The 8,874-nt window shown below is 41.7% G+C and overlaps 1 protein-coding gene across 3 annotated transcripts; it reads left to right on the plus strand.

Moving 5' to 3' along the window:
- The first annotated feature begins 749 nt into the window (after positions 1 to 749).
- Positions 750 to 8,622, plus strand: synpo2b (synaptopodin 2b). 3 transcript variants are annotated; one of them, XR_009204030.1, is made up of 4 exons: positions 750 to 1,082; positions 2,410 to 2,584; positions 2,664 to 7,353; positions 7,888 to 8,026. XR_009204030.1 is itself a non-coding variant. In XM_058384384.1 (4 exons), the coding sequence occupies exons 3-4, from the start codon at positions 2,709 to 2,711 to the stop codon at positions 8,263 to 8,265; spliced, it is 1,986 nt and encodes a 661-aa protein (XP_058240367.1). In that variant the 5' UTR covers positions 901 to 1,082; positions 2,410 to 2,584; positions 2,664 to 2,708; the 3' UTR covers positions 8,266 to 8,622. The 3 variants fall into 3 exon arrangements, 2 of the variants coding, with proteins under 2 accessions (XP_058240367.1, XP_058240368.1); XM_058384384.1 differs by having other exon boundaries at positions 901 to 1,082; positions 2,664 to 4,316; positions 7,888 to 8,622; XM_058384385.1 differs by having other exon boundaries at positions 901 to 1,082; positions 2,410 to 2,548; positions 2,664 to 4,316; positions 7,888 to 8,622.
- Positions 8,623 to 8,874: the final 252 nt, after the last annotated feature.

Below are 8,874 nucleotides of genomic sequence, written 5' to 3' on the forward strand. Positions count from 1 at the left end.
TTCTCTCTTGGAGTTCTCTCTCAGGGTTCTCTCTCTCTCTATCTCTCTCTCTCTCTCTGTTCTCTCTCAGGGTTCTTGTGGCTCCCTAGTCCAGTCTGTCTCACTTGTCTATATTAGGCCTTGTCAGAAGCTCGTAGCTGTGTGCACACCTCCGCCTCGCTGTTTAACATCAGAAAAGGTCAGAGATATTTGAAAGGTTTTCTCTGACTTCATGTGTTAGCGACAGAGCTGAACGACGCGTATAAACAACACATCATCACATCTAAACAAGGCTCCTGTATCCATCACTCAACCTTCAACCCCAAATCCTTCATCTTCTAACACACTCAGGGAAATACAGCTTCTATACCAGGAACACCATGGTAGGTTCACCATACCATGCACACACACACACACACACACACACACACACAGCTCTGGAGCTTTGAGGAGTTTAGAACTGTTTCCCTTTTTGGACATGTGCAGAGCATTTAGATGCCTGGTGCTTTTTGCTTGAAAGTTTTTAAATCTTTCCTCCATGTTTGATTGTTTATAAACCCCTGAAAGTTCTCTGTATCTCACAGATGTACTCTAGCTCTGCTACTAATGGATCATGCTGTAGATGATGCAGAGAACTTGTCTGGTTTTAGTGAACTTGAAGGTCATTGCTACTCCCAGGCTGAGGCTTAGGATGCAGAACAATGAGTTACAAGTGCTTTCAGTTCCAGAAAAAGCAAGAACCACAACCTCCCCAAGGAAGCTGACCCTTCAGGAGGAGCCTGCAGACCAGAACACTATCCTGATCCTCCATAACATCGCTCTCGTTCATCAAACCATCTCAGAGAACCAGAGAAGTCTGGTTACCTCATATAATCCAAATCCTTACTCTGGCCCAGGAAACAATCTGATTAGGAATGTGTGGAAGGCGGTGAAGGAGGAGGAGAAGATGGAAGAAAAGGAGGAGGGAGAGAGGCAGCACCACCCGTGTCATGTATCTTGAGTGGAATTCAAACCCAGGGTGCTGAGCAGGCAGGGCAGGGGCTCGGCTTCACTTGCTGAACTTCACAGAGCCATCAGACCACAGACGAGACCAACAGCAGCATGTAAGTCCATCTGCTCTCTCCTGACTTCCTTACCTCCTTCTGTGTAGAATTCAAATTCCATCTCTCACTCTATTTCCTTATATTCAGTAGGAACACTGATTAGATTGGAAACATAATATTTATAAATACAGCTCTGTGTGTGTGTGTGTTGTGTGTGTGTGTGTGTGTGTGTTGTGTGTGTGTGTGTGTTTGTGTTGTGTGCTTACATAATGACTTCTGATGATAATGGTTCTAGCTCATTACATAAAGCTCCACACATCTATAAGCTTGAAGTCTGCATGTCTCTGAGCCATAAAATAACTGTAGGAAGTTTCTCAAGTCCATCATCAGCTACTTTTTCTTAGCAGCTTTTGGCTTTTTTTCTGCTGTGTAGCTGAATGTTGAACGAGGATGTAGTGCGCTATACATGTACAAATCCCTTGTGAATGCAGGGCTCTCCTCTGGATGTTTACATAATCATCAGCACAGATCATTTTGCTTCGTGTTTAATAATAGCCGTGGATGATGAAAGCTGATTTAGATCCACGAGTCAGAAGGTGATTTCCACGGCTGAGCCGATTCAGACCAGTCTCACTACAAAAATGGCATTGGGGTTTGCGTGAGAAAAGCTATTCCCAGATTCCCATTTCAACATTTGGGAGCAACCTGTAGCCCTCAGAGACAGTGCACTCATCCACAGAGCTTTGACAGACACCAGCATGTGCAGTTTGTCATCTGATCTTTTTTGGCTAGGACCTGACCACTGCAAAGTGAACGTTTCTTTCTCCACACCATCTATAGCACTCTAAGGCCAGCCAAGGTTAGTGTTCCTGCTGTAAGAGCAGCTTCACTTTTGCCAGAGGATTTCATGATCTTTTGTATGTTTGAGCTCTTAAAATAAAACTCCAGAATGGGCAAATGTGCCTGACTGCCTTAAAAAGAGAGTTTCTGGACTGGATCTCAGGTGACTTAATGCACTCCTCTAGAGGACCAACAGTAACAGCGCAAGCCTGTTGTGAATAAGGAAGCTTGGATATGGTTCACATGCTCATGCTTTTAAATGAGATGATATTCATACTGGCTGGAACCTTCCTGATTTATGTAGATCTAAAAATTGACCACTGCAGGCCATGGCACATCTCCATGAGCTTGTCAAATGCATATCTGTGTCCTGATGATGGTTGCATATCCCACTAGACAGATGATCAAGCCAAGAACAACTGAGAGTGTCAGCAGCATATCTGTTATTTATTATTATATTATACAGTTGTACCTTTATTTGTTTTATAAGTAAAGTTCAGGAAGTCTAACATATCCCGGTTATCTCATCTTCCTTTTCCCCCTTTAGGCTTAAGACTGAGCAGAAATACACCTGAAGAAAGCTGAACCTGAACGTACACACATTGCTCGGTTCTTGGCTGCTGCAAGAAACCTTAAGGAGAAGGAGGTGGTGAATTTCAAGCACTGCCAACAAATGTTTATAAAAGGTAAAGAAGAACCACAGAAAGGAGTTTTGATAACAGGTAAGGATTTAAAGGCAGCATAGCGAGTAACCAGTGAATAAGAATATTCTCATTTTACTTTATTACAACTTTGAACCAGATCAAGAAGAAAAATCAGTCAATACAATCTAACTGGGAAAAAAATATGGAGCACCTTCCACAGACAAAAGGCAAAGGGGTCCTGATGTTTGCAAGACGGCGTCAAAGGATTGATGAAATCGCTGCAGAACATGAGGACCTCAGGAGTAAAGGCATACCTGTGGAAGCATTTGTGGAACCTGAGATTGACCCGTCCTCAAAGCCTCAGGTGAACATTCCACCTCTCCAACAAAATGAACAAGTCAAGCATCAACTAACGTATCAGGATCATCAAACACAACAGCAGATCTTTCTCCAGCCTGACACTGGTATTAATGGTCTGGATTCCTGTCAAGATTCTTCAACATCCAAACCACTCGTGTCCAATAGAACAGCTAAGCCTTTTCTGAGCGGTCTGAATCAATCCCCAGCACAATTTTATCCTGTCAGAAATGTCCCAAGCCCAACAATAAAGATATCTGAAAATGTGTTCAAAGTTCCAGTTCCAGTAAACACAAGCCCACAGGTGTGGTCACCCACAGGAGATATAATCGCTTCTCGTGATGAACGGATTGCTGTACCGGCTATCAAGAGTGTAATTCTGCCTGAAATGAAAAAAAGAGGAAAAAATAAAACCAACCCTAATGAACCCCCAGAGGAAGATTACTTTAGTCTTGGTGCAGAGGCTTGCAATTTCATGCAAGCTCCAACCCTCAGACAGAAACAACCTCCACCAGTTCTTCCCAAGCCTACAATCAACCCACATTGTCCCCCATGGTCTCCAGAAGATAATGCCGCTCACAGTCCCCTTACACCATCAAGTCCTCTTCCTGTACAACAGACCTGGTCTCCACCTCATCCACCTCAATCTCAGCCAGCTACCAAACCCTGGGCTCCTTCACCAGCTCGGCTCACACCACAGCAGCATGTGTCTGACTATTTACCAACCAAACCATCAGCTTCGTATAAACCTACCTGGTCATCAGAACCACAACAGCCCCTCACTTCAGCATCTCCCTCACAGCCAAGGTTCCCAAGGGCTAAACCCCAAAGTACCAGTTCTGTGGTTTCCTGCCCACCCCAACAAGGAAGATCATATTTCCGTCCGTCCAAAGCTCCACCAATTTCTTCAATCTCAGAAATAGGGTCCTCTGATGGCCAAGTGCTTAAGGGCAAGGGTGCACAACTTTTTGCTAGACGACAGTCCCGTATGGAGAAGTTTATAATAGATGCTGAAACTGTCCAGGCCAACATAGGCAGGTCCCCCTCACCCACGCTGTCCATGCCAAGCACCTGGAAATATTCTTCCAATGTCCGAGCCCCTCCTCCTGTCTCCTATAACCCCATAGTGTCACCTTTCTATCCTCCGGCAGCACAGAAGCAATCTCTTCCTGCAGCAAGCTCAAATGTGAAGCCCAAAGGAAACATGGAAAAACCAAAGACCGCGGCAAAAACTCTGAGTGTTATGGATGTGATGAAGCATCAGCCGTATCAGCTGGACTCATCCCTCTTCACCTACAGCTCCAACAATGAAGCCAAGGGTTCGAGCCCCAAAACATCTCCTGCTCCTCCTGCAGAGTTAAAGCAAACCCAGGGCTATCTGCAAGCCTCGTCCCCAGTCCCTTTTTTGGGAAGTGGCCAGTCTTTTCAGCAAGGTGCCAAACCCAGTGGACCGGTGAGTGTTCCTTATCCCTTCACTCGTCAGTCCACTTCAGCTGAAGCTTGTCCTGCTGCACAGCCTACAGCACCAGCACCATGCACCATGTATCCTGGCCCAATAAACAAAGCCTCCAGGAGCAAATCAACTCCTCCCACTAGGACTGGGAGCAATGCTTTTCTGTCCACTTCCTCTTTCCCTCTAAATAGTGAAATTACTTCTAGATGTAGCGTGCTATTGGCTCCAAAGCCTAAGTTTTCTGCGAAAAAGCCAGCTGTTGTTGGAAAGCAGTGGAAACCAGTCGTAATGTTGCACTAAAAGCAGAGTTTACATTGAAAAAGCACAAGTGGGAAGCTACTGAAAATAACGGCAAAGAGTCGAGATTATTTTAAGATACTAAATATAGTTAGTTAGTTAGTTATGTTAAAGATAGTTAGATAGCTATGTAGCGTACTTCGTCTCACGCCACAGAGAAATCCCACAACACTATCTGCAGTTTATTAAAGACAGGATAAGGATTAATACAAATCACAACACACCCTCAGTTCTGTAGAGTCTGCCTCATCATGTCCAAGCTGTTCTGAGTATTTATTAGAAATACTCTTTTACTTTACAGTTTCACATTTCACTCATTTCCATCAAACCATGCCTCACATTACACTGTACCACATTACACACACATTCTTAAACACATTCAATAAAATTCACATAGGTTCAATATACTAACATGTTACATACATCATACTTTGAAACCTCTTTACAGAATTACATTTCAGTCTAAACTCTATAAATCAGTCTAAGCATATGATTGTCATATAGTGGTAATATTATTGCTGAGATTCGATGTACCTGCAGTTTATACCTGCACACCCTCAGTCCTGTAGTCTCTGTGAGGAGTGTGAAGAGAGAGGAAAGTAAACCCCTGACCCCATTAACACTGCACCTGTATCTGATCATCTAATTCAAATATACACACAGCATTTCAGACATAACAGGGAAATATACTTCAACAAAATAAACTGCATGATGTTTTTGAAACTCCACCATTTTGTGCATTTTTACTAAGCAATATGAAATAAACCTGAAGTTTTAAAATGGCATGCAGAGCGGAAACTTCAGCCCAACTTACACAGCTCGTTAACACTAAACTCCAAATATACACAGCAACAATTAGCTAGCAAAAATTGAGCACAGTATGTGAGTCAATCGAACATAAAAACATGCCATCCGAGGATACTGACCAAAATCTTAACTTAATCTGCTAGATTTTAGCACTTTACTACAGAGTCCATTCGCAACATTCCCGCCTCGCTCATGACCGAAGCTGTTGTGAGCGATGGTGGGGAAACAATTAGGCAATTACACAGGCGGAAATGACATCACTCACACATAAACCTCAATGTATTACTTTAAAACAAAAATGCAATTACCCACGATATTGTGACATGAATAGCAATATACACAAAGAAACAAAAATAAGATGAAAATAAGTATAATCAATTCCTATGGAAAATTACTTAAAGTTTGCTGGAATAGTCACATGACCTAAAAGACTACACTTATTTCTGTTAAAGATAGTTAGTTCTGTTAAAGATAGTTAAATAGTTAGATAGTTCTGTAACAGAATTAGTTTGTGGTTCAAGCTGTGGAATTCTCAGCTCCATGGAATGTCTCTACATGTTAATGAGGTTAATGAGATGTTTTTGAAAGAGAAGTAGTGGTGCAGTCTGTGTATAGAAGGAGAAACAAAGGTTTTTTATTTGTTTAAAGGAAAAGAATACATTACTTCAGACTCGTATTTATTTCATACTGAATAAGACAGAAAGAGATTTATTTCTAATCTCAGGAGAATATTGAATGGTTATAGCCAGGTGATGAGGTTTATATTAAAGTACTTTAGATGAGATAATGTTGTTATTGTCTTTACTTTGTGAGGGTTGAATACAGTGTCCGCAAAGTCAGGAGAGGATTTCACCTGGTGATAAAAGAACTGCTGGACAATGTAAAGGCCGTGTTTGGATCTCACATGATTTGGAGTTTGGTTTTGAAATGACAAACTAAATAGAAAAAACTGATGGAACTTCTGAAGTGTTCTTCTTCAGTCAGTTGTTTATGTTCTTTTGTTTTTGTAGCTTTTTAAGGTTTCTTCTTCCTTCATTATGAACTCATTCAGAGTTTCCCTGCTGAGCAGAAAGTGATTTTTTTATAAACACAATCCAGTTCATGAAGAACAGCCCTGTTTCTCATCTGGTGTAAAAATAATAATAATATGATCCTGGTTTACATCGTCTTCCATTTGGTCTGTTCTTCTTATAGTTCCCGAAAATATTGCACTTCTTCTTGGACTTTTTCCTTACCTTATTAAAAATTTCTGCAAGCTCTGTCTGCCTTCTTTCTTTATTTCTTTCTTTCAGCTCTGTGTCTTCTTTTTTGTCTTTTTTCCTGCACAGTTCTGTAGTCACGTTTGTGTTTGCCCATTTAGCCTCGTCTTCTTACATATAGAAAATTATTATTTTTTTAATAATTCATTCTTTCTCCAGAATAAATTCTAAACTCAGACCCTGAGACCATGTCAGATAATAATTCACAATTTTATTATTTTGATCACGTCATGAAGAAAGAAATTGTCTAGAAAATAAACAATTTATACTTTATTTATTTATAGTGGTGAGCACTTATATTCACCACTAATAATAATAACAATAACAACAATAATAATAATAATAACAATAATAACAATAATAATAATAATATAATAATAATTTTTTCCTGACTTATCTCAGTGATAATAAAGGAATCGTGATTAGATATTTTATAGACGGTTAGTTCTTGTGCTCTCGGGCTTCTGGACACATTTGTCTCATGGACGCCGAGTTTTATTCTAATCTTCTGCCTGCTTGTTGTTCACGTTACACTGCAACAGAGCTCACTCCTTCCTAAATATAGCAGCACATGCGTCTATCTTTACCACACGCTCTCCTTATTAAACACAGCTTCTGCTCAGGAACTCGATAAGGCCCACAGCTGCCAGCTCGCCCGGGCCTGTATCACAGAGGTAAGTGCTGAAAGGTTCTGCTGAAAGAAATAACCAGCCGCCTTTCAGTGAGACTGACATCACTGGAGGGTTTCAGACGTTCAGGATTTGATGACAGATTTGATATTTGATTTAAACTAACATAAATAGATTGTGTGTGTGTGTGTGTCTGTGTGTGTGTCTGTTTGATGAAGCGAGTTAATGTAACCATAGTAAAGTTTATTATGTTCTTATAACATCATCCACATTTATTCATTTATCAACATTTATTTACTTATTAAAACTCTCCACACAATACTTTTTAACAATCCATTTGTAATGCCATGTAATGTTAGTTCCTGGTTCCAGATTAGTTCCTGTTTTAATCAGCCGTGTATTTCACTACTCTATTCAGCTGTATGTGTTCAGGAAAACGAAAGACTTCACAAACAGCGATATTACAGACAGACACTAGGGGACAGCAAAGACAACAATGAGACCATGAGAAGAAATCTTGACATCCAACTAACCTCCATGTTTTTGATTCGTTCTGTCCATTACGTCTCCCTTGTGTAGGTCTACAGCCGGAGCCGCTCGATGTCTCTGCCCCGGAGACACTCCTCCATGTCCACTGTGTCTCCGGTGTCCAGTCCAGGTTTCCATCCCAGCCGTGGACTTGTGGACAGGCAGATGTCCTGGGCCGAAGCTCCCCGGAGCCCCCTGTGTCTGGTCAGTGACGTCTTCGGCTCTGAGAATCCGATGAGCGGCAGTGTCCACTCCGCTGTGCACAGGAGGTCAGTGACGGAGGAGAAGCCAGTGGTTTTCGGTCCACCGTTCAGACCGGCGCAGCCTCTTCCACTGGGCAGCAGATACACCACCACCTGCTCTCTTCCCAGGAATTTCTCCCCTCACTCTGAATATTCCCAAACACAGAGGGTCAGCTGGAGGATGTAGAGGAGAGTGATGCTGTGATCCTCCTCACGCTGTTCACTTTCACAAAGCACAGAAACGGAACATTAGAACATTAGAGATGGACAGAGAGAGAGAGAGAGAGAGAGAGAGATGGAGAGTGTGATTACGGACTAAGCATGTAATGGAGAGACGTTTGTATGTTTTATGGGAAGAGCGAGGCACAACTTAACACAGGACACACAGTTACAGTCTTCTCACGAACACTGCTATGATGAAACTTCCTGTTTTTACTTGTTGCCATATCAACACCGTGTTAAAAAAAATCACACCAGAATCACAATTTTGGAAAATATTTAAGGAAAATGATTTGAATAAATCACATTTTCACACAGACGTTAATTTCCAGCTCTGGATATTTAATATCATTTTAATCATCTACAGTCTCTCAGATCCTACAGCCTGCAGGATTCAGTGGTCAGGTCCCTGAAGTGCACACTGGACACTACTGCCCCTAATATTTAAAAAAAATAAAAAACATGCTAATCAGTGCAGTGAACCCTTTTCTGATGGTATTTACTGCAGCAATAGAAACAGACCAAGAGACACTACCACACACACACCCCTCACATTACCACACACACACCCCTCACA

Source organism: Hemibagrus wyckioides, linkage group LG29 (genome assembly GCF_019097595.1).
Source record: "Hemibagrus wyckioides isolate EC202008001 linkage group LG29, SWU_Hwy_1.0, whole genome shotgun sequence".
NCBI classification, from domain to species: Eukaryota; Metazoa; Chordata; class Actinopteri; order Siluriformes; family Bagridae; genus Hemibagrus; species Hemibagrus wyckioides.